Below are 27,502 nucleotides of genomic sequence, written 5' to 3'. Positions count from 1 at the left end.
TGAGTCAGGAAAGCATGAAAATAGAAGAAAGTTAGTTGTGACCATCTCTTATCTCTTTAACTTGCTCTTATTTCTTTAACTTGCTCTTATCTCTTTAACTTGCTCTTATCTCTTTAACTTGCTCTTATCTCTTTAACTTGCTCTTATCTCTTTAACTTGCTCTTATCTCTTTAACTTGCTCTTATCTCTTTAACTTGCTCTTATCTCTTTAACTTGCTCTTATCTCTTTAACTTGCTCTTATCTCTTTAACTTGCTTGTGTAGAATGCTATTTTCAAAATTAAAACTAGTAAATAGTTTTAATTTTGAAAACACAACAAGTTGTCTCGAAGCACACTCATTCATATGTAAAAAGATTATTTTCAGATTTTATTTTATGATTTCATTTTTTTGTTTGTAAATAGATAAAGATACAGCAAAAGGCGTGTTTAAAAAATGCATTTATATTTTAGTTGTTTTTTTGTAATTCAAATTCTCAATTTCATGAAAAAATGTATTATGTTTATTTTCTACTAACATCCTGTAATTATTCAGTGTCTTTTGAAACTAATAGAGGCACTAATTGACAGGAGCCATCTTAATATAATATTGACTTAATTTAAATAGTGGGAAGTAGAAGAACTAGAAGGATAATTGTAAGTTTTCAATGCAAAATCACTGTTTTGATTAAAAGTTCAATGCAAAATAAGAAAAAACTTTCTCAGACAATGATTATTACTAGCTGCAATTCACCCACTAATCATTATACAGTACATCCTATGGCACAATATCCAACAATGATTTAAAATGAAGCTTATACACTAACTGCATTAGCAAGGACACAAGTTAGCGTGGAACAAGAATTTTTGACAAATTATTTGGTCAGACCTTGAAGCATTAATTAAAAATGATTTGGTAGTGACAATATTGTTTCTCAGAACTGATTTAGTTTGATTAAAACAAGTTAAGTTCTTTAATTTCTTAGAATTTTATGTTTTGTTTAATTTTCAGTTCACTCAGAAACTTCTGTATGTATCTTATTAATTTTCAGTTCACTTTTTAAAGTTGGAAGTTTATTATAGACAAGTTTTTGTTTTCAATATGTTGTAATTTTACTAAATGTTATTGTAAAAATATTCAATAAAAAAATTAAAATTGAACTTAAAAGTTCACTTTTAAGCCTTCTCAAAAAAGTTATAATTAATATAATAGTTTTTACTTACTAAATATTAAATTTTTAAGAAAGGGATTTTTTGTTTCAAATTTTAATTTTAGATAAACTTTTAATGACTCCTATAAAAATTATTGGTTCATGGAAAAATTACATCAAATTTTTTTTTCAATATTCACCTTTAAATAAGTTAAGAGCTGATTGGGTTTAAACTCAGTACATCTTCCTTACAAATTTACATTTTATTGGGTTTAAAATCAGTTTCTTTTATAACTTAACTTTTTTATTTAATAAATTTTAAAAACTTATATTTTATCTATGTAAGCATTATTAAAGTTTTTTGCATGGAAAAAAGTTTTTGAACATTAAATTGCTTTGATTTTTTAACTTTTAATTAAAGTTTTTTCTTTTAGCCTATCATATACCCTGATTCAGTATCTGTTTCAGAAACTGGGGTGGAACTTTATTCTTTCCCTTCTGCTGATAAAAAATGTAAAACGATTTCAGGTAACATTTAATTGTTTTTAATATGATATTTAAAAGTTGATTTATTTGTTAATCGCTTAATTTCTTCTGTGATGATTGATGTAATAATAGCTTGTCTGTATTATAATATCAATGTTATATTTTTAATAATATATATAATTTTTAATAATTAAATACAATTGTTTCTTTTTGCATTAAAATATTTTCTTTAGGTGTATCATAGTTTCGCTTTTTTTTTTTTTTTTTTTATATTTGTAAAATTTAAAAACACAAAAGAAATCTTTTTTTTATTTAGGTTTATTTATAGAAAAATTATTAGCAAATCTTTTTTTGCTTTCTTGTTAGGAGCCCCTGGAATAAAAGATATACATGTATGCAATAATAAACGCCACATACTTACTAAGGATACCATTGGAAATGTTACACTTTGGGATGTTCTACAGGTATTATTTTATAGTATAATAAATAATTGGGGTGTCTATTAATTTTTGGAGAGAAAAACAATACATTATCATTTTTTTTTAATTTTTTCGATTTCATTTTCACTTTTTTCATCATTTTTATCTTCAACAAACATCATGATCAAATAATTTATGAAATTAAAAAGAAAATTATATGACAATGTATCTAACTTACTTTTATGTTGTAACAACAAAATATCTGTGATGTTTTAACGACAAAATATCTGCGATGTTGTAACAACAAAATATCTGTGATGTTGTTGCAACAAAATATCTGCGATGTTGTAGCAACAAAATATCTGTGATGTTGAAGCAACAAAATATCTGTGTTGTTGTAGCAACGAAATATCTGCAATGTTGTAACAACAAAATATTTGTGATGTTTTAACGACAAAATATCTGCGATGTTGTAACAACAAAATATCTGTGATGTTGTTGCAACAAAATATCTGTGATGTTGTAGCAACAAAATATCTGTGATGTTGTAGCAACAAAATATCTGTGTTGTTGTAGCAACGAAATATCTGCAATGTTGTAACAACAAAATATTTGTGATGTTTTAACAACAAAGTATCTGTGATGTTGTAACAGCAAAATATCTGTGATGTTGTAGCAACAAAGTATCTGTTTTTAATCTTAATCCTAATTTTTACAAGTTATATTAAGTTAAGATTATCAATAAAGATTAAGTATAAATTAAATAAATTATTTTTTTAAAGGCAAGAAAAGTGAACCACTATGGGAAGGTCAACTTTGAAGAAGAATGTATAAAGCATCGTGAAATGGTTTTTGTGCCAAATTGGTTTACTGTTGATGCCAAAACTGGAGTAATTTTATATAAGTTTGCTATAGGGTTCGAAATTACTCATAATACACATAATTTATTTCAAAGTACAATCAAAATGTTTTAAGATTTTTAAATGATTTTTTTTTCTATTACATTGCTTAATATATGTAAAGTTTTTTGCTAGTTTAATATTCTTGACACTAGTTAATTTATAACTTTAGTGCAAATGTAGAATTTGTATATGTTAATCATTTTATAATCTGCTTGTATTCTGTATATGTAAATTTTGTAGATGCTAACAGTCACTCTAGATGAATCAGATTGTTTCTCTAGTTGGATGGTTACTGAAGATGTCCCTTCTTTTTGTGTTGAAGCTACTTCTCTTAGTACGTAGTTAGGTTTATAGAAAAAATTAAAAAAAAAAGAAATTTAGGTAATTTTAAGCTTTATTATTAATAATTTTTTAATTGCAGAAAATTCAATTTTAAAAATTTTGATTTTAATCCATTTAGTTGGGTTGAAAGAATTTAACATTTGAAAAAATAAGATAAAATTTTTGTTTCATAATAATTCAGGTACAGTTTATTTCATTTTCTCAAGTATACAAGTCAAAAAAATTTTTTAGGTATCCAGGAAATTTTTAGGCTTTTGAATGGTCTGTTATTTAATCACACTCAGGTGATTTGGCAATATAGGTTATAAGCAAAGAATTATTTATATGCGCAAATTCTCTTATTTTATAAAAAAGATGAGAAATACTACTTTACAATATTTGTGTCTAAATATGAAAGTTTTTATAGTTAACATATTAGTAGGTCAGTAATAATGCTATAGAAAATATGAAACCTTAGTTTTTATAGTTAGCATATTAATAGGTAATAATGCTATAGAAAATAACTATCACAGTAATAATGCTATAGAAAATAACTATCAAATTAAACTTATTTTTGATTCTGAACAGTTTCTAATGTTAATTTTATAATTTCACTTACAATGTTGTAGTATATGAGAAAGGTTTTAATTCATATATGATTTATTTGAAAGGTTTTAAAACATATATAATTTTATTAAAAGGTTTTAATACGTATATGATTTTATTGAAAGGTTTTAATACATATATGATTTTGTTGAGTTCTTTGATTCTACTTATATTTCTTGCCTTTTTTTCTATCACTAAAGTTTGATTTCAACTTCAAGACTTTGTGATTGCTATCCAATGAACTAGTCAAAGTCCTAAAACTTATTGTAAATGTAATGGAAACAGTCCATTCGCCAAGCTTGAGGTTTTGTCCTATTGTCAGTTGGTTGCATTTCTTTCCCTTTTCTATAAATACTTTTATAGTTACTGTTCAAAAAAGCTTTCATGTTCCAAAACTCATTCTTGCATGTCATTTAGCAAAGTTGCATTCTTCTACTGCATCTGTCATACTCTATAAATCTTTTTTTCCTTGCACATTTGGAACTCTCTTTCATTTTTTCATGTTTTCCTGACTCATACAATTTACAGTTTTTTGAGTTTTCTGTCAACTATTTTCTTGCTTTTTAACAATATTCTTTGTTTTCTGGGAACTCATAATGGTCAGGCAAAACATAATTAGTGATTGCTTGCAGCCTTTTTGGAATCTTGTTGGTAGTAAATTAATTTTTAAAAAAAACTACAATTTTATGAAAAAACTTTTATTTATGTTAATGTGTTTTAATTTTCATATTTTAAAAAACGAAGACTTAATTAAACCAAAAATTAAATATATACTAATTATGGTTACAACAAATCCTAGAATGTCCTGGATATTTACAATTGTTCTGGAATGTATTAGAAAATTAATTGCTTTTCAAAAAATGTTCTGGAATAGAAAATTACATTTTTTTCATATTTATTTAAAAGGTCTTCTTTATTTTTATTTATTTAAATTGTCTTTTTTATTTGTATTCATTTAAAAGGTCTTCTTTATTTTTATTGTTGAATTTAATTTAAAAAAAAAAAGTGACAATTATATTATGTTCTATTTGCAAAAAAGACATTTATGTTACAAAAATGGGCAAAAACACTTTTACCAGTATTAAGTTCATGTTTTCAATTATTTTACATAATTACATCATCATTTTCAAAAATAACTTTAAAAACAATGATTAGGCATTTTGAAATGAAAAGTTCTAACTGCTGAAATGTAGCTCTATCAAATCTTTTAAAAGTTCTTGTGAAGGACTAAGCTTACCATTGGTATCAATCCTTTTTGATATTTCAAAAAAATTTTCAGCTATGTCAAACAAAAAAAAACAAAGTGTGGATCACTTAGTTCAAAGAAAGTATGAGTATATTACAAAATTTGGTATTGTATATAAACAAAGTGTGGGTCATTAAAGAGATCCCAAAGTGCCAAAACAAGTTGTGTTAATTTTAAAGAGAATGATAATAAAAAATGTTTGGGCAAAATTTTTTTAAGTAAAACAAAATAATAAATGTATACCAACAAAAATAAACTTTGTTGTTTCACTCGAAGGTCGCTGTCTCCAAATTAGCAATACTCTCGGAGTCTTTAAAATATATGCCGCAATCTATAGGCTTTATTGTTTATTCAAATGTGTTTAATTCCAAAGAGTTTTAGTAAATGATGTCATTGCAGAATTTTTTTTGAATCAATATTATTTGTTATTATTTTTTTTTTTTTTTAAATAGCGTTTATTATCAATCGTATGACTTTCTTATAAATTTTATAGGATATATTCATAGCAATAAACGAAGCCGTTTATTGCTATGACGTTTTTGTTCTCCTATTGAAATGACATTTTACAAATTTTTAAATTTTTAATAAATAAATAATTTTGGGAAACAACATCATTTATTAGAGATAATAGCTGAATTTTTTAATTTATAGTTAGAAAATATTAATAAGTATTTCAATTTAGTGAAAATTGATAAATTTTGATGATTTGCATATAGATTCATTTACAAAAAATCTCTAATAAGTATTTATATATATAAGTTTGTTGTTAAAAAATTTTATTTTAGTTTACTAAATAAATTTGCTTTTATTTATCAATTTTTTTTTACTTAAATTTGAGTAAATTTCTTCGTTTCTTGTGCAGAACATTTAGATATGCCGCTTATTGTCAATTTACATGGTCAACCTACTGCAAACTTGGAAGGTATAATGGAAAAGTTCTACCCGCATGTGTTGTTTCAGCAATTAGAGCCAGGTTCCCAGATGATAATGGAATTTACACGAATTTTGATGGTGAAGACCAAGGTGCTTTAGGGGTATCTGAAGTTGAAGAGGCATGGCAATACATTGAAGGGTTTAAATTTTTAAATTAAAAACAACGGCTATTTTCATAGCCACAAATTTTTAAAAATGTTATTTGCACTAACATCTTTGTTTAATAATATAAATAAATATAAATACATTCATATATAGGAAATATGTATATTTACAGCCAGGGGCTATTTTAGACTGTTTTTTACAGCAAACTTCCTTTTTTTTTTTTTTTTTTTTTTTTTTTTTTTTAAACATCTTCGCTTCCTACAAGGCTGCAAGCAGCCACTAATTAAAGTTGGAAGTTACTGTAAGAGAAAAGATGAAGATTGTAGAGCAAGATAACGATTGACGGACGATTTAAAAGATTGCAAATTATATGAATCAGGAAAGGAAGATGAAGGAAGCGAATTCCAAAGAGCTGATGTTCGAGGAAAAAAACTAGACGAATAAGCGTTTTTGGAGCACTTAGGAACAGTCACAGAAAAAGGATGACACTTAATTGAATGACGAGTAACACGAGAATGAATTTTAGTAGATGGCACAAGAGACGTTAGCTCTTTCGAGCAGTGCCCATTATAGTATTTGTAGAAAAAAGAAAGAGAAGCAACATTACGACGATGTGATAATGGTTGAAGGTTGGCTGCAAGAGCAGGTCCAACTATGTTTACAATGCGTTTTTGCACCTTGTCTAAAAGAGAAAGGGCATCATTAGAAGATCCGCCCCAGATATGGCAACAGTATTCCATACAAGGCCGGATTTGAGATTTATAGAGGTAGAGAATAGAATCCAGAGTAAGAAAGTGGCGAGCTCGATAAAGAGATGCAACCTTAGCAGATGCTAATTTTGCAACCGATTTGATATATGGTTTCCAAGAAAGATTGGAAGTAAGAGTTAATCCTAGAAGATGAAGAGTAGGTGACTCATCGAGTACATCACCGTTCATAAATATAGGAAGATCTAAATTATTGCGATAACGATTGGCTGAAAAAAATTGAGTTTTATCTGAATTAAAGTTCACCAGCCACTGTGAGCCCCATGCTGTAGCAGAAGTGAGATCCTTTTCAAGCTCAAATGCCCCCTCCAGGCAATCAGAGGGTGTTGGTTTCTTATCACGACAAGAATAAATGGTAGTATCATCAGCAAACAATGCCACCTTAGATGTGAGAATATCTGGAAGATCGTTAATGTAAATTAAAAAGAGTATAGGGCCAAGGATAGAACCTTGAGGAACCCCTGAAGTTACAGAATAAGAAGAAGAGTGTTGTCCATCGAGGACAACTTTTATGCTACGATTGGAAAGGAAGGATTCAATGATCTTAAAGATGTTGCCGGATACACCATAAGAAGAAAGCTTATGGAGAAGACCAGCATGCCAAACTTTATCAAACGCTTTTGAAATGTCAAGAGCGATGGCCTTAACCTCTCCACCTTCATCTAATGCACGATAAAACCTGTCAGTTATTACTGTTAGCAAATCAGCTGTAGAACGAGAAGATCGAAATCCATATTGATGGTCAGAAAGTAAGTTATTAGATTCAAGATGAGAAATTAAGTGTTTGTTAATTAAAGATTCAAAAACCTTGCTTATGATAGGAAGAAGACTTATGGGACGGTAGTTAGACGAATCAGATCGCTCCCCAGAATTTTTGAAGATAGGGATAACAGATGCGGCTTTCCAGCAGGCTGGAAAACAAGACTCTGATAAGCACTTGTTGAATAGTTTTGAGAGTATAGATGACAGCTCTGGAGAACACTTCTGCAAGACAATAACAGGTATGTTGTCTGGGCCACAAGCTGTAGAAGAGTCTAGACAGGAAATCACTTTAGATACAGATGCTGAAGTGATATGAATGTCAAGCAATGAATCAACCTGTTTGTTGGCAATATCAGGTAGAACGCAATTAGTGGAATCAAGAGATGATATTGATGAAAAGTTTTTAGCAAACAGTTCGGCTTTGTCTTTAGGTGAGGTGACAAAGTCTGAACCATACAAGAGAGGTGGAATTATAGATTTGCCCTTATTATTGATATTATTAAAGATTCTCCAGAAGTCACGAGAGCCTAATTTTTGAGATGAGATACGAGATTTCATGACCTGAGAATAGCGGGTTTTGGCGTTAGACAAAACCTTTTTACAGTTGTTTCTAGCAGTAATAAACAGACGTCTGTTTTCTGGAGAATTGTTTTGCTGATAAATATGGAAGTAACGGTTTCGATTGGCAATCGCAGCAGCACAGTGTGAGGAAAACCATGGAGGAGAGTGAGGCTTGACCTGGAATCGTCGAGAATCGTCGAGAATCGTCGAGAATCGTCGAGAGACTTTACTTGAAAACAGATTGCTTTCTTTGCCTTTATAACTAAATAATATGTTTTTGTTTTGTTTTGTTCTTGATTACAATATTTGTTAAAAAATAAGATAAATTTTTTATAGAAATTAAAAGTTAAACCGCGTACCAAAAAAAAATATCAAATATTAAATAATAAATAAAATACCAAATAACAAATAGTAAGCAATTAGTTAATAATACAAAGAAGGCAAAGAATCTGTAACAAGATTGGACGCATTGTTGCTCAAAACCACTAAAAAACACCGCTTTAAAAATGTGTTTTTAAAAACTGATATATAAAAAAGCATAAAAAACAAATAAAATTATAATATTAAAACATGAAGAAAAAATATAAAATTATACAATTAAATATATAATTAATGAATGAATGGATGATAACTAAAAAATAAATAGTGCCCATACAAACTTAAAAATTTCTTATAAAAAGGGCTGTAACTAAAACATTGCTACCTACATTTGATATAAACATTATCAATTACATTGTATCATCAGATAGTGATTTGTGCTGAAATCGCAGAACTTATGACTGACACAAAGCACCAAAAATATAATGCAGAAATTCAATATCAACGAATGCAAAGAAAGTATTTCTAACTTTTTAACAGTCTCTTTGAACGATGTGGAAGACAACCATTTTGTTCAATCAGCTTCAGACGATGAGAGTTTTATGAGTGAAAACACAAAAAAATGTAGCGGTATAAAATACAACAATCGCCATCAATTAGTTTTTGAGAAAAGTTTTACGAAAATTTTTTCGCTGTTGGTGCTATTGTTGACATTGAGGAAGTTTAAAATAATAGATACATTTAAAAATAAATTGTCGGAATATTTTCAAAGTAGAATGGAGATCTTACTTGACAGATGTTAAGTTCAAAGGACTTGGTAATTTATTTTTGCTAACATTGATTGCATTTTCATGAATAACGTTTTCTTTTAAAAATGACATTTCGCTTATGTTAAAAATACAAAGATGTTTTTCGACACACTTGTGAAATTCCAGAGTATGAAAATGATAATAACCACATAAGTTTTATTACTTTTTGGTGATTTGACAGTTCTGTTTGTAACACAACTGTACATATACAATCATGGAACTCGAATATGGGTATGTAACTAACATAATTGCAATATTATTTTCAGATGTGTAGAATTTCAACTGTATGAAAAAAGAAGGGAATAAAACTAGATTTAATATCTACTGATTGTCATACCCAAATCCAAGAGTGAATATGCGATGTTACAATTCAAGTTATGTGTAAGATTCGTGACATGTTGCCAAATCGATCGGAAAAATCATGAACAAAGCCAGTCAAATCAGTTTCAAAAAATAGTTACTATGGATTCCAGCTGTATTTTGGTGAGGTGTTAGAACATCAAGTAAAAAGTCTGCATTTTATTTTATCAAATTTTTCTTCTTTTTTATACCATTTTCGAAATTTACATCAATGCTGTTTATTTTAGTTTTGTTTAGTTTCCATATTGAAATCGAAAATTCTAAGGGATAATTTTAAACATTTAACCAATTCAAACTGTTGAAGTTTTTAATAACCAGTTTCTAAAACATGTATCTCTTTGAGTTTGATAATTGTATGGTAATTGTTGCTTATTCGGCAGCTTTAACTTAAAACAAATAATTTATTAAAATGATTATTTTCATTCATAGTCAAACAATTGTTATTTAAAAGTCAATAATGTTTAATACCTGTTAAAATTTCAAAATCTAGCACACTTTTTTGTTCTTTCTATAATTTCAGTTTTGGTCTTGGTTGATGTAGGAGCCATTACTCTTTTTTCGCTTTTTCTTTTTTAACCAATTATCGCCATTTTCAAAACACTTTTTTTTCATGATTAACAGATAGTCACAATGTTTTTTTTCTTTAATTCTTCTTCCAATAAACTTTTGGGTAGGTTTTCGGTGTGCTATCCTATATTTAATTTCTCCGAGACTATCCAATTTGTATTTCTGTTCTGAATTAAAATTATGATCAAGAGCTGCCAAATATGCACCCATTACCATATGATCATACTCAAAGTGGTACTGTTTTGGTACATATTTTAGCAAAAGGTTATTAAAAACTTCAACATTAGTAGTTTGAATTGCTTCGGTTAAATGTTTAAAAATATCCATAAGAGTTTTTGATTTCAATATGGAAACTAAAAACTGAAAAGCGTCCGATTCTGCATCCAACCAGTTTTTCGAATGTTCAACTTCTTTAGAATAAGGTTCATGTTTGCATTTATGAAAATATGAACAGCCACCCCATTCATGTACATTTTGTATATGGTATAAAATGGAAGAAAATTTTTCATACATTAAATGCGGGTTTTTATTAGATGTTTCAATACTCCACCAAAAATGATTTATTATTGATGGAATCCATTCCAGTAAGTCTTTTTGAGAAATGGTTTTACTTGCTTAGTGCATTTTTTTACCGATTGATTTAGCAACATGCCACGGATCTAATTGATCATTAAACCGTGAATCTACTTTCAAAAGTTTTTGAATTTGGGCATGACGATCAGTAGATATAAAATCAATTTTTATTCCCACTTTTTCAAGTATTTTTAATAATTGAATAAATCCTGCTTTTTCTATACAGTTAGAATTCCGCACTTCTGTCACTGATATTACAACTGTATCAACTACACACCCAGATTTAGTTTCCATAAATGTATATGTACAGTATTTTGCGTTATGACCAGGACTGTCATCACCAACAAGTGAAACAACCTTTCTGGTCCATAACATTTTTATCATTTTCCTACGTTGTAATTTCCACTTTTTTACAATCACTGGCATGATGGAATTTTTTTTAATATAGTAATATAATGTTTTAGAAAAAAACTTCATGCTTGCAATAAAAGCGAAACATTCAAATTTAGAAAACGGTATTCTAGAAAAAGCAATCAATGTTGACAAAAATAAATTACCTAGTCCTTTTAAATTACCAACAGTCGGCTGAGATTTCCATTCTACTTTGCAATTATTTAAATAATTTATTTTTAAATGTCGCTGTGGTCCATTACCTTTAACTTCCTCAATGTCTGATCTGTCAACAGGAGCACCACATGCTGAACAGCTGCGTAAAAGTTCGTACAAGTTTTTCTCAAAAACAAATAGTGTCCGATCATTGTACTTTATATCACTACATACTTCTTGGTTTTTGTCAGTGTCTTCACTTGTACAACTCTCATCGTCTGGTGCTGATTGTACACAATTGTTGTCTTCCTCGTCATTTTCCAAAGGAGACATTAGCGATCCAGAAATAATTTCTTTAGATTCATTTGCGTCGTTTATGAATGTTTCATCGCCAGTATTTATCTTAGTTCCCATATTATTTATTTCGTTCTCCGTGTCAACTGCAAACAATTCGATGTCAGAACAACTATATGTAGATGCATAATCATAATCAATATCTTTATTATTTGGAGGTATATCTTTATTATTCGGATGTTGCGACCCTGTTTGGGTCGCAACATCCGAATAGGTTTTTATATCTGTTTGTACACAACTGCTGACGTATTGAAAATGCTGTATATTTTCATTTTGAGAGCTTTGTGGAGAAAATAAACATTCTGCAGATACTTCCTGTACATTAATATATATGAATATATGTATATATATATATATATATATATATATATATATATATATATATATATATATATATATATATATATATATATTAGGGTACTCCAAATTTTTTTTTCTCAAAATTACTTTGCTCCCCGGGTGTTTTCCCATTCCTTTCAGTATTTAAAGTGAAAAAAATCATACTTCAAGATTTTAAAATAACTCTAAGCCTTGACACCATGATATAAATGTTTGTCACATTGTTTAACATTGAAAAAGTAACATAAAATGTTCGAAGTGAACTAGAGTTATTAAAAGTTGAATTTAAGCAATCAAAATTTAGATGTAAACAATGATCTAGCCTAACTACCACGATATGATAATGTTAACAATTATGTAAGTTTTTTCATAGATTTTTCAGTGTTTTTTTTCTGAAATCTGGTACATTGCGCCAGTGTTGATCCACCACTTGTAACATATATTGTTTTTGCAAAGTCTGTGATAAGCTTCATTGCCTACTCGGCTAAATCATTGACAACTTTTGCATGACGTATACCCATTGCAGCTTCTTGAAAGTTATTATTGGTTTCCCACTGCTTTGGAGGCAAGTGCAACCAGGCTGTTTCAATTCCAAGTAAATTGAACAGGAGCCAGGATTTCTTGCCAACCAGATGTACCAATTTTGTTGAGGATACTAGCTGTGGGAAGACAAGAACACCTTTATCTAGTTGTTTGTCTTTTTTTGCTTTAATAAGCTGTCTGGCAATTTTTTTTTTCCCGAATCTGACACTAAATTTGAAAAGAGCAAAAATATGACTGTTTCTTCTGCCAGATACCACATATGCCTGTTCAATGCTGAAATTGTCGCTCCAGCTACGTCAGGGTCAATTTTCTTGAACATATGTAGATCATGCCATAACTGAAGATCAAATGGTGCATTGGCTGCAGAAGGGGCGGCTAACCACGCTTTCACATAAAATAGGGCATTGAATGTGCAAATACGATGCAACTTTTCCATTTTTTCAGGATCATAATTCAGCTGATCACCAAAAACATACATTTTAGCACTGTATATAACAGTTGCCATCCAGCATACATGATGGTGTGCACCAGGCTTGAGCCAGTGCACTTCACGAGGAGGCGTTTCTCCTAGAAGTATGAGCACAAGTTTTGCATATTCTCTGTAGTCATCACGAAGCATGCTGTTACCTTCTGAGGCCAAGATTTGTTGCAAGAAATTAACAACATTTTCCTTCTGTTGCTTGAGACGTCGATCAGTAATACTTAAAATTTTGAAATTCGATCATTGTTTTATTGTATCCCAAGATTTTTTAAATTCCATGAATTCAGGGGTGTCCAGACTGGATGTTGGACCAAAAATCTATTGCCATGCAGAACACAAAATTCTTTCCATCACATGATGACGACAAGCAAAATATAATACTTTCTTGTTTAGCATCAATTCAAACTGTACACATGCACCATTTGATGCAGTAGTAGAATTTGATGCAGTAGTATTGAAAACAAGACCAACAATGGACTGTTCTACTTTCCACTTGACTACAAGAGAATAGCTACTATTAGCCATTGTAGCACCAGTTCCATCCGAGATAACTGGAACCCCAAGAAGTTTACCTTATTTATAGATTGGCATCCCAGCCACAAGAACACCTAGCCGTTCAGCATCCTTAGGAACAATTTTCACATCCCAATGTAATGTTACATACTTCGAGGAAACAAATGTAGTTTCAATCTCATTGGCATTCTCTATTCGAAGCTTTTTAGCAGCCGTCCTACTGCTTGTTTTCGATAAAGTCACACAATTCAAATCAGCTCCACCCTCTGCAAGTATAGCCGCCATGAAGGTCATTCTTTTACCAGCTGATAAATTCAAGCGGTCCGCATTGTTGAAATTTTGTCACTTTTGAAAGGATTTCTTGGAAGATCCAGTGTAATTTTGTCTTCTCTGTCAGGTTTGGTTTTCTTTGTTACAGTATCAGCTTCGTGACAAAATCTAATTCAATCAAAATCTTCATCATCACATTCGTCTGAACTACATGTAACACTAATATCCTCTTCTGATTCCATGTCTGACTCGGGGTCAGTCAACACTTGTCGTTTCAGGATTGGTGCTCATTGTTGCTGCCAGATTATTTTGACTTCTCAGTTCTTCAGCCAATTTTCTTGCCAATTCAATTCTCTCTCTCTGTATTTTTTGAGAAACTTTTTGTTTGTGCTTTTTGTCTTCTGATCCTAAAATAACTCTTTCTTGAGATTTAACTGCTATAAGAAATTCAACATCTTCTTTTTTTTGCTTATTATCACGAAGCCGGTTTTTAAGCCATTTCTATTTTGTTTTGAGCATCTTGGTGAACAATATAAAAGTATTTTTTCATATCTTCAATAAACAGTTTTTCCTTTGTTTCATTTGATTGACATCCTTTTTTCTTCTGGATTGTTCTCTAAATATTATAGAGGTCCAATATTTTAGCTTTAACTTTGTCTTTGCATTGTATTGCAATTCCAGCTTTATCCCATTGATTTTGAATTTCCACTACAACTTTTTCAGCTATAGCACCATTACAACAGACATGTTTGGTTTGTTTCATTGGCCCGTCCTTCAAAAAGAAAAAGAAACGCAGCACATCTCCCTTCGAAGGAATTCTTATTGGTAGTAATTCAGTTAATGGTTTTCCTAATAACCAGATGTCGATATCTTTCCTGAGGACAGGTAAATTCATGATTGTTTTTAACAGTTCCTTTAAAACTAATGATTCTGTATTATAGTGTAATATATACACTATACAGTGCTACAAATTTTCATATAAAATGTTTTAATCAAATCTATTTGTCATATATTTTGTTGAAAAATTTTAAAGTACACAAAATGTTTTTTAAACAAACAATACAGTCTGCTTCTGTCTGATGAGTAATTCTTGTTTAACTTCTTTCATCAAATTTTTTTCCTAAAAAAAATTTAGAAAAAGTTTAAAAAAATATTCAGATTAGTTTAGAAAAAGGACTAGCATAACTTTTAATAAGAAAATTTAGGGAGCAAGGCTTAAACATGACTAAACATGACTAAAGGTGGCAAAGCTTAAACATGACTAAATGACTTGATATATATATATATACATATATATATATTATTGCTCTGTTCTTTAAGAACATGGAGCACTCTCTTTGTAGAATACACTAACATAATTTATATTTGTATATGTATTTTTTTTTTTATTAATGTATAAAAATACATAAATAAATAAAAAACATTTATATAAATATTTTTAATAAGACATTAGAAAAAAAAGAAGAAAAAAGTTTATTTACTATTCTCCCAATATAAAAAAAAAACAGTTAGAACTTTGTCAAACCAATGCAACAAAATAACAATTTACGCGTAAATAAGTAAAAAAAAGACCCTTATAAAATATCACTATTTAAACTAAAAATAGTTAAATCAACTTTTAGAAGAAGATTTAAAATAAATCTTCTTCTAAAAGTTGATTTAACTATTTCTTCTTTAAACTTAATGAAATAAAATTGTTGCATCAAAATGTAAGGATTATATTCTAGTATTCTTAGAGATGTTATTTAATCCAATGGCCTTTTTCCATAAATCTGCAGTAATTGGATTCGAAGGTAGTTTAAAGAAGGATATATGAGAACCCAATTTTTCATTACTAAAACAACCAATAACTCCACAATATTTCATTATAAGTTTCAGCTACAAATTTGCTATTTAATATTTTATAACTGCCAAATTAAAACTGTGAAGAATGTTTTTTGTGCCTTTTTATAGAGTTTACACTTTACCAATTTTCAGACAGCTTTTTATTAATTAAAGCAATAAATAATGTTTTATGGCAATAATTCAAGACAGATGGCAAATAAAATTGTTATTGTGTTGAAGCGTGCGTTAAAAAACATATTATATTTAATATTTCATAATTTATATGTCAAATTTGGCAAGTATTTTACATTTCTCTTATCAAAAAACTAGAAAAATTGACAATGAAAGTTTTTCGTTAAACGATTTCGATTTCAAAATTGACTAGATAATACTACACCTTTTTTGCAATTTTTAACAGTAATTATTTGACTTTAAAAATAAAATAAAATGAGCAATACATGTTTTATAGAATAAATTTTATTAAATATATCTCGCTTGATTAATTAAGTATTTTGAGAATATATGTAACCCGATGAAAAGTTTAGCAAATAAGGGGTCGTCCATAATGTATGTACGCCTGAATTTCAACCCTTCTTTCCCTCCCCCCCCCCCTTCCTTCTTCATTCCACATTTTGCTATAGTTTTTTTGAGTACCCTCCGTCTCCCTAAAACTATCTACACTCTTAACCTACCTACCCTACATTTTATAATATTTTTTTTACATTACTGTCTCTGTACTTTTACAATTGACCCCTGCCCTCCATCTCATATACACTCTTTGCAGACCCCCTCTCCCCCACCCAAGTGTATGTACTTTATAAACAATCCCTGCTGTTAATTAAACTTTTATAAGGTTAAAATATACAAAGTAATTTTTTTAACAGTAACTTTATGCGGATAATAATAATTTAATAACAATAAATATAATACAAAATTAATTTACAGCAAGAAACAAGCTTAAAATATCTGAAATATTTTATTATTATTTTTAATGCGAACTTCGTAAAAATAACAAAAAAATAATAATTTGAACTAAAAAAGTTCTATAGTAGTTAATGATTTAAAAAAAAAAACTTTTATATAATGGTAAGTAACTAAACAAATTCTTTAATATTCTATAATGGAAAATAAATCTATAATTTGCTAACAAATATAATTTTTAAGATTTCTTATCGAAATTCTACCATGATGTCATTTACTAAAACTCTTTGGAATTAAACGCGCTTGAATAAATTATAAAGTCTGTAGGTTGCGGCGTATATTTTAAAGACTCTGAGAGAACTGCTACTTTAGAGGTGGCGAGCTTCGAGTAAAACAACAAAGTTTGTTTCTGTTGATATATATTTATTATTTTGTTTTACTTAAAAAAATTCTGCCCAAACATTTTTTTTATCATTCTCTTTAAAATAAACACAACTTGTTTCAGCACTTTGGGATCCCTTTAAGGAAGGAAAAATATGAAAAATATGCATTGGTTGATTTTGCAATAAATAATGCCTACAAATGTAGAGGGGGTAGTTTTAAAAAGCATACAGGTGCATACAAGGAGTTCATAAATCAGTGGTTTTACTGTGTACATACTTTATGGATGCTCCTTTACTATTATAGTCTTAACTATTGAAAAATGAGTTTTTAAAAAGAATTTCAAAAATTGACTTTCATCTTAACATTTATTAAAAGTTAAATTTTTTTTTTTTAAATAACATTGTAATAATTTTTTCTTAAAACCTAAAGTATTATAACTAGTTATAATTACTTTTTTTTCAGTTCAAAGTGAAAACAAATTCAGTAAGTCAGATAATTAGTTACATTTAAATATTAACTACCCTTGCAAGTAATAATATAAGTTTAGTTTAAAGAAGCTTTTTAATACTGTTTTTTTTTTAGAAAATTTTATTGTATTTTAGTCAATTATGGTGTTTTGTTGCTACAAGCTTTACTTGAAAAATGGCCTGAATCACATAGTGCAGCAGATACTGAAAGTGAAGTGGAGAAGGAAATTGAGGATGAAGGTTTTCTAAGTTTTATAAATTCTAAAGATATTATTCCTTTGTCATTTATATATTTCTTAGTTACTGTATATATATTTTAATTACTAATGCATATATATTTTAATTAGTAAAAAAAAATTTTCAAATTTATTATATTACATTATTTTTATACTATGTAGCCAATACATCGGAAGGTACAGTAACAACAAATGAGGTAAATTCTTGTCAATATTAAAAAATGTTAGTTAACAAAGACATTACAAACAAGTAATATATAAAACATTCTTTTTAGAAGTCACCGTTTAAAGGGTTTTTTACTATTCCACTGCATACACCTTTGGTTTTTGGAGAAGGTGGTGGCTGTGGTCGTACATATTGTCGTGTATTAGTTGGAGAAGCAAGCGGTGAAAATGAATCTGCTCTTTTGTCTGAGACAGTACCAACATGGGTATATGATGTAGTTGTCAAAGTAAGTTAATTTTAATACATAACAAGACTACAACAAGACTACGTGTATAATTATGTTTTGTTGGCTACGTGTAGAATTAAGTTTTGTTGACTACGTGTATAATTATGTTTTGTTGAGGAGAATTTAAATAAGATGATTTAGTGTGATTCAAATACCTAACACTAACTAGGTTATTATTGAATAGATTACAAAACTTTTAAACATAAAAACGTGTATTTTGTTTTGTTGACTATGTTCTTATGTTTTGTTTAGGAGATTTTAACTAAGATGATTTAGTTAAGTTTGAATACCTAACACTAACTAGGTTATAAAATATTTTTGAATAGATTAAAAAAACTTTTTCTCTATCACGTCAAGTTTTTTATCCATAGAATCCGCATTTTTTTTGAAAGTTATGAAAAATATTGTACTTATTAACAATATGTGATCACTTTATATAAAAATTACAATTATCAAAATGCAAGGATACAAGAAAAAAACAGACATGAATACATTATTTATAAAGCTCAATTTTTTTTTAAGAAAAGATCTAGCTAAAGTTAATATAATTGTGATCAAGTAGTTAAGGTAGAAACCTTTGTATATAGCTCTTGAAGAGCTATATACAAAGGTTTCTACCTTAAGTTGAACACTTCAGGAAGAGTCTTCCTGAAGCGTTCACCCCAAGGACTATCACGTTTGATGCTCCAACAATAATCAACCATCATATGTACATCTTACCTACCCTGATATTGTTCTTCCATAACTTTTAAATTTTGGTGAAATCGTTTACCTTGCTTCTCACTAACAGCACCAAAATTTTCTGGATTGATGGCAATACAGAGAATGTAGTTTAATATTCATGTTACAACCAAGTGCCCTCTTATAGCTTCTTAATTTAGGTATAATTACTTGCACATGTATTTCTAAGAAGGTGAGGTCTTGAGATCTGACATCTTTCTCAAGGTTGAGACAGTCTTAGTGAACTGCTCATCTTTCATAAGCTGCGTTATTTATGGACCATCAAAAACACTGCCCTTGATTTTTCTCTGGGAAATTGTGAGACGATATACTTAAAACAGTCACCTCCAGTTAGCAATGCTTAGACCTAGTTTTATGTGCAAAGGTAGGAATATTATTTTCTTCCTGTCAATAAGTCGCTAATTTAGAATGTTGGGATCTCTAGGTTCATAGTCGGATCTTTGAGGTTAAATTGTCTCTATCCAATGCTTCTTTCCAGCTCTGCTATCCCATATACAAAAAAAAGCAGCAATACTTTGTTTATCCATGTTGCTGGCCAATAAGAAAGCTAGTGTTGTTTCTTATTGGCCAGCAAATAAATAAATGAATATATATATATATATATATATATATATATATATATATATATATATATATATATGTATTTATTTATGTATATATATATATATATATTTATACATATATATATATATATATATATATATATATATATATATATATATATATATAAATGTATATATATATATATATATATATATATAATTTATTTATTTATTTTAAGGTCAGTGCAGATGACCCAGTTGTATTTGTTGTTTTGTATTGCAATAACTCAATGACTTATTATCCTTTTATCTCCATGTTCTTCACAAAGAAAAACCAAACACCCTATAGGAACTACACCATATAGATTGCCATTGTATAGAAGGACATATTTTAACATCTGCTTCGAGCTACAATAAACAATCTCTATTCATCTAGATTGTAGATTGAAAGTCCTAATTCCTTCAGTAAACCAGGAATGTTTTTTGCAAATCACAAAGCTGCTGTTACTTTCAAAAGTAAATGTATTTTCTCTAGTTCTAAAGTATGACACTTTTTTTAAGCAAGTTTTTCTTATGCAGTATTCTTGCTAGGATTTTAGAAGCTTTTTTAAGAGACTCAAATCACATGAAAATCTTGTGCATTCAATTCATGCTAATCAAATCTATGAATTTTATGCTCAAGAATTTCAAAATCTATATCATTGCTGTCATCGCATTCTTCAACATCAATCAGGTCTTCAACATAAGGAAGCTGTTCAAACACTGGCACTGTAATTGAAACAGAATGATGCATTTGTCTGACAGCTAAAGATAGATTAGGGGTCGTCCATAAAGTACGTACGCTCATAGGGGGGAGGGGGGAGGTCTTAAAAAAGCGTACAAAAGCGTATGGGAGGGGGGGGAGGGTTCAATTTAAAAGTACGTACTTCGATTTTCTAATTTATCACAATTAACCAGCTAATCAATAGAAAAGTTACATTCTGACTAAAGATTCTAGTTTGCCAACATAAAAAGATGTATGGTATATGGAGTAGAGGGTATAGTTTTCCTCTATGCACACACATGTATGGGCGCCCTCAGAATTTTTTGATGTTCCAGATAGGACACTTTCACACATCGTGCAAACTCATAACTTAAGCTTGTTTATACCTATGCCAAATGAGGAGGCCTTGCAAAATATCGGGATGGCGGAGGCCTGTGAACAAAAAGCCTTAAAACGCTTACCCTCCCGACCCCCAAAATAAGAGGGGTGTAAATTTTGCATGGTCATAACTTTTTTGTAATTTACAATATTTTCTACAAAAATTAAAATCTGTCGATAAATTTAAATATAGTTTTAGATGTTAAAGTTAAAAATTTTGCTACATATTTCCCTCACGTTTGGGCAGGGAATGGGGGAGGCAAACGCTTTAGGGCTTTTTGTTCCCAGGCCTCCGCCATCCAAATTTTTTGCAAGGCCATCTCATTTGGCATATTAACAAACTTAAGTTTGCACGATGTGTGAAAGTGTTCTATCTGAAACATCAAAAAGTCCTGAGGGGGCCCATGCACACATGCCGTGGTTGATGGGACGGAGTCACCCCCAAAAAAAACGTGTCAATGGCGTCTCAAATTTGACCGCTAGGTTGTGCTAAAATAAAAAGCTTCTTAAATTAGCAAAAGGGCACAAAATTTGCTGTTGCCCCCTCCCACTGGGTTTTACCCTTTGTTTTCAATATTACTGATCTCACGTTAGACTCGTTTTTTACTTACTAAAGAGGGGTGCCTGAAAAAACGTCCACCTTAAGTATAGTTTATTTACATTTGATTCGTTATTAAAACAAAAAAAGGTTTACATGCATTTCACCGGGAATCGAACCTGAATCTCCGCCGCCTATTGCCGCCGCATTAAGCTCTCGCCCAAATACACACTTACCTTCATTAAATTTTAAATTTATTTAAATTATTATTTGCATATATACTTAAAGACGTTTTCAAAATGCAAACAAAGAGCTTTGGGGTCGTATAAAGTATCTAAGGTACCCTCCGTCTTTTTTTTTTTTAATTAAACTTTTTTATTGAGAAAAAAAAAAGGAGGGATGGGGGGAATATTTGAGGGGGGGGGGGTATTTGAGAAACGTACGTACTTTTAAGGGGGGGGGGGACATAAAAGTACGCATGGCAACAGGGGGGAGGGGGGGGTCAAATTTCAAAATTTTTTGCGTACGTACTTTATGGACGACCCCTTAGGATATTCTATTTTGCTTTTATTTTTTTTGTTAAATCCTGATGTTTTCACATCAGGATTTAACAAGAAAAATAATTTTAAAAGAAATGAGAGATTTTTGCTCTCACCAAACCATGGGAATACTAAATACCAACTTTTCACGTTTTCCTTTGACCCATAGACATGAACTCTCAACACATTGCTTGCATATTAGAGAGGGGCCCATGACTTGTCTTGATCACCAAGTTTTACTTTAAAATATGCAAAATATGCTTGCTCTACAAATGCGCTGATGTTTTTCTTCTGACTCATATGACACTTACTATGACTTAAAATCATAAAACAACTACAAAAAAAAAAAAGAGTCAGGGTTGTTACGTTATGGTGTGAAGAAGTAAGAGCAGAAATGATCTAAAATAATGTGATTTATTTCTATACCTATGTAAGTAAAACACTTGGATGAAATAGTTATAAACTTAGAAAACTAAAAGATACAACATATAGTGAAATAAAACTTAACTATATTGGTTGCACTTACCATTTGGAAGCTGTAAACACCACTCGCCACACTTTTTATAACTGCAAATCATAATCAATGTAAACAAAGGTTTACAACAGCTAAATAATTGAATTTTCCTTATCTGTAGGTAAGCTATACAAAAAAAGACTTGATGTGCTAAAAAAACTTACAAATTTGGAATCAGTGTGCCAATTTTAGCTGAAATCAGCATGAAAGTCAAAGTCAATAGAAAAAAAGTTTCAAATTGTTTCCTAGTGTTATGTGTTTTTATTTTTTTTTTAGAAAATTCAACCAAAGTTTAACAAGATAACATTTATGTTAGCACCTTTGAATAATGGATCTAAAAATAATAAAAGGTACTTTATTTTTACCAAAATAACAATTTTTTGCGATATTTTTTCATACTGTTTGCGATACTGGTTTCAATACTAATGGTAGTACCTGTTTTTGGTTGTATAATGACTTTCTGTGTAATCTTTATTTGTTCTCTGAATACCAATAATAATAGCGGAATTTTTAATTTAAATGTATTGGTAACTGCCTCATTTTTTCCTATTTGCTATCTCTTTATATATTTTTGTTTTGAATAAACTAAATTTAGAATTTTGTAATAATTTATTTAATTATTTAATTTAATAAATAAAAATTAGTTTATTCATTAAATGTGAACTTATTTGAACTAAAAGCACATCAGGCATTTGTCAATATTACGAGTGATAGAAGTCTGTCACTTTAATTTACTGATATACAGCACAGTTAGTTTGTTGTTAGGTATACAGTGAGTGTTTTTTTGTGAGAGATTTTAAAATATATCTTTTATTCTCTCTAGATTTTTTCATTTTAATTTGACACTTTTCACTTTAGTTTGGCATTTCCTTATTTTAATTAGTCAATTTAAATTTTAATTTGACCAATATTCATTTTAACTAGACCAATTTTTATTTTAATTTGGCATTAAAATTTGATCAGCCAAATGGTTTTTAAAAATATATTAAGCTGAATTGAATAAATTCATCAAAAGTAAATGTTAGATTAAAATCATTCGTTTTCATCTTTAATGGTATATGTACCTAGTTGTCGTTAGCTGAGAAGGAATCGAGATGCTTGTCCAGTCAAAGGCTGAGATTACATTCATCTTAATTTGCTCTAATCATATGTACCTCTCTTTATTGTCTGTGGTCTGGACATCATTTGTTATAAATGCACCAATGATGAAGCAATGTGCTTCCATTGCTGGTGTGTGGCCTAGTGAGTTGTCTTGTAGTATGCAGTTTTTTGATTTCGTCGGCTTCATCATATAGATATTTAAGTCTAGTATGGTTATTGGCCCTTCTCTATTTTTTGATAAGTATGAAAAGTTACCATAACATTGTTGGAACATCATGTCACTTTGATGCTCTTTTTACACGCAGGCAACTGTTGCTGATGCGCTGTCCAAGTTGAGGTCTTTAAATGTTGTGTGGTTGAAGTTTAAGTCGCTGTAGGTTAACATGGATGAGCATTCTAGTTTTATAATGTTTTGCCTTGCAAAACCATACATTTGTTTTTGTCTTGTGGACAATTAAAGCAACCCAGGAGTATTGAATGCCAACAGCTCTTGTTTGGCACCATTCAGTGAATGTGGATTTACCCAGAATTTGAGTTTTTTGACAAAAACTTTTTTAATGGTAGCAGAGGATTAAGGATTAGGTGTGTTGATGCAGGGTTATTGAGGTTTAGGCTTGACCCATGCTTGTCATGGTCGGTGTATGCAGTGGTTGCAGCAGAGTTTGGAACTGTTGTTGCTGTGGCGGTGGCTGATTTGATTTTGTTGAATTGAACAGTTGAAATACACTTCTTGTTGTTACTGGATTATTCAACGTCAATGCATCACACAGATCCATTAAGACTGTGGATAATCCAGCGAAAGTCAAATTTATCCCTTAGTATCCACTATCCAGTTTATCCTTTACAAGCTCTTTGTTTATCTGCTTTTTCTCGTTGCATAGTTTATTAATGGGTTCTTGTTTATATGGAATATTGCTATGGAGTAAAACTTAACAAATGTTAGACTAAAGCGAATTCTCGTTAAGTCAAACTTTGATATCAGCTGAGTTAAGGAGATTTATTCAATGCTTAAGTATAAACATTAAATATACACCATTATACTAACAAAAATGAGAAAAACGTTTCAGTAAAAGAAGTTGCTTATTGTATTCACTTTGTACACTTAATGTTGTTAAATTTTTTTCAAATATAACTTTGAAAAAAGTTATATTTGAAAAAGTTATATTTGAAAAAAATTTAACAACATTAAGTGTACAGAGTACACTTAATGTTGAAAAAATGAGAGAAAAAATTTAACAACACCAAGTTTTTACTTGGTGTTGTTACATTTTTTTCAAATATAACTTTGAAAAAAGTTTAACTACACATTGACTTTCTTTTTATTTGGTAATAATAGTCTAAAAGCAAGTGATTTTTTATTAACAAATTTATTAAAACTTTGAAATAATTGCTTTTTTAACATTATTTTATTAAGATTTATTTTGTAACAGTTTTGTCATAGCACTATTAACGATCTATTCTACTCAGATCTAATTACTATTCTATTCAGATCTAAATACAAACAAAAAATATTAGGCTACTTTTATTTGTGTTTTATATTTCTATATAAAACACAAATAAAAGTAGCCTAATATTTTTTGTTTGTATTTACATCTGAATGTAATAGTAATTAGATTTCTAAAAAATTTAGATAATTAAATTTAGTAATTAGATTTCTAAAAAATTAGAACAGTAATTAGACTTCTAAAAAAATTAATCAAGTTATTTTGATTTCTTTATTTCTAATATGACTAGTTTAATTTAGAGAGTCTATATACTCAGAGAGCAGACATACAGAAAACGGCGGCCATATTTTTTCCAAACTAGCGCGTGACATAAATGAATTTAAGTAAAAACAACTGTAAAACACAATGTTTTAAACAAAAATTTAAATATTTTATGTTTTTTTTTTTTCTTCCAGTTTTTAATAAAATTGTTTATTAAAAAAAGTTTATTTGACAAATAAATGAAATCTCTAAAAAAACCATCAAAAAATTACTTGTAATTTATAAGTAACTTAACAAAAGTTTTACAATTTTTTTATAAATTAGTTTTAGTTGAGTCTAAACTACCAAAGACAATGCCTACATTGCCATAATCTTGCTGCCAAGTTCAAAATAATATTTTTAACTTTATTTTGAACTTGACAGCAAGAATATTTCATTGTCTGAATTTTTTAAATCTGTTTTCAAGCTTTGATTGAAATTAATGAGAATTGGAATAAAAGCTAAATTTTAATTTGTTCATCAGTTTTAACTTTTCAATTAGCTTTCTCTTAAAGTATAGAATTAAAATTCTTTTAGGAAAAATGTTATTACTAAAATGATCTGGATATTAATTCCATTAAAAAAAAAAAATGCACAGTTTGTTTCATCAGCGAAAAATAAACCTACATTGTGCTGTTTGTTTGTAACAAACATTGTATAATCAGCATTTACTCTATTTTGAAAAAATTGAGATTTATAACAAATTAGGGAAATTGTTTAAATTTCTTTAACTCTAGAAGTTCTCTATATCCCGCATTATAAAAAAACAGTTTTGCTCAGTATTACTCAATGTTAGACTTGACATTTTATCCAAATCTTTGAGTAAAACAATGTGCTCTTTTAAATATTTTTTTTGAATTCCAGCTGTAATTATGAAAGGTATGTTAAATAAGAGAGATGTTCTTGTATTCTTCAGTAAATGTAGCACATTTACTAAAAAATTTACTAAAAAATCAATAGAACAACTTGAGTCACATGGATGTTTATTTAAACTGGAAAAATTATAACTTTAAGTACAGCTTATGTTAAAATATCTCCACATTGACTGGTTATTTGCAATTTATAAACAGAACTTTCACTATAGTAATATGTTCAGTTTATTTTCATCTCGTAGATATTTCTCTGAGCATAAAAACTAAAGTATGGTTAGCTTGGATATAATGTTATATATAGGTATAGGTCATAGTGTTATATATAGGTAATCCAACTCTTCCGTAGTATGAGTTTATCGACATTTTATTAAGAATTAATGCACATTCTTTTTCACGAATTTTTATTACATTCACATTAATTTTTAATAACTTTTAAAAATATTTAACAAAAGTTTAGTAGCAAGTTCACTCACGGTTAGTTTCTTTTGGCAAAAACATGGTGTCAAAAACCATAAAAATCGAACATCAAATCAAAAGCAATCACACGTATGTCCACTCTCTGAGTATAAAGGCTCTCTGAACTGAACTGAAACTGAAGAAGTTTGCTGAAAAGGGACTTTAAAAAAATGAAACTTCGGATTACTCAAACAAAGTTTGAGTTATCTGAAGTTTTACTTGACCGGAGATTTTTAATAGTAAAGAAAAAGACAATTTCAAGAGACCAAATAAAACAGTTCTAAATAACAAAAGTTTTAGTTAACCAATATTTGATTTAACGGGAATTAACTGTATATATATTTGTGTGTGTGTGTGTGTGTGTTTATATATATATATACATATGTGTGTGTGTGTTTATATATATATATATATATATATATATATATATATATATATATATATATATATATATATATATATATATATATATATGTATGTATGTATATATTTACATATATATATATATATACATATATATATATATATATATATATATATATATATATATATATATATATATATATATATATATATATATATATATGTTACTTCTTGGATTCAGGATTTAGACTTGCATAAAATCTTTTATTCTTTCTAGTCTCGCAGAAGTGTTCTCAAGAGCTGTCGTCTATACTTTCAAAACTATTTAGCAAGTAGTTATCAGATTCCAGCTGTTCCAGCCTACTGGAAAGCAGCATCTATTATCTCTATTTTCAAAACTTCTGAGGAGCATTCTGATTTATCTTACTACCATCCCATTAGTCTTCTTACTATCATGAGCAAATTTTTTGAGCCTTTAATTTACAAACACTTAATCTCTCATCTTGAATCTAATAACTTACCTTCTGATAATTAATATGGATTTCGAACTTCTCGTTCTCCAGCTGATTTGCTAACCGTAGTGACCGAATAGGTTATATCATGCATTAGATAGAGGTGGAAAGGTTAAGGCTATCACTGTCAACATTTCTAAAGCCTTTGATAAAGTTTGCATGCTGGTCTTTTCCATAGAATCTCTTCCTACGGTGTATCAGGTGTAACATCTTTAAGAACATTAAATCCTTCCTTACCAATCGTA

General features: G+C 29.1%; 1 protein-coding gene across 1 annotated transcript in view; it reads left to right on the top strand.

Annotated features, from left to right (window-relative positions):
* Positions 1-27,502, top strand: part of LOC100210616 (WD repeat-containing protein 48) — a 93,456-nt gene that overhangs the window by 55,028 nt on the left and 10,926 nt on the right. The window contains exons 9-17 of the mRNA XM_065795915.1: positions 1,563-1,656; positions 1,981-2,078; positions 2,816-2,923; positions 3,176-3,269; positions 17,501-17,521; positions 17,641-17,745; positions 17,904-17,938; positions 18,017-18,193; positions 22,485-22,558. Coding sequence (XP_065651987.1) covers positions 1,563-1,656; positions 1,981-2,078; positions 2,816-2,923; positions 3,176-3,269; positions 17,501-17,521; positions 17,641-17,745; positions 17,904-17,938; positions 18,017-18,193; positions 22,485-22,558 — 806 coding nt within the window. The remainder of the gene's footprint in view (positions 1-1,562; positions 1,657-1,980; positions 2,079-2,815; positions 2,924-3,175; positions 3,270-17,500; positions 17,522-17,640; positions 17,746-17,903; positions 17,939-18,016; positions 18,194-22,484; positions 22,559-27,502) is intronic.

This window comes from Hydra vulgaris, chromosome 04, assembly GCF_038396675.1.
Source record: "Hydra vulgaris chromosome 04, alternate assembly HydraT2T_AEP".
NCBI lineage: Eukaryota > Metazoa > Cnidaria > Hydrozoa > Anthoathecata > Hydridae > Hydra > Hydra vulgaris.
Note: the sequence above shows the minus strand (reverse complement) of the source record. Positions and strands in the feature narration are given on the sequence as shown.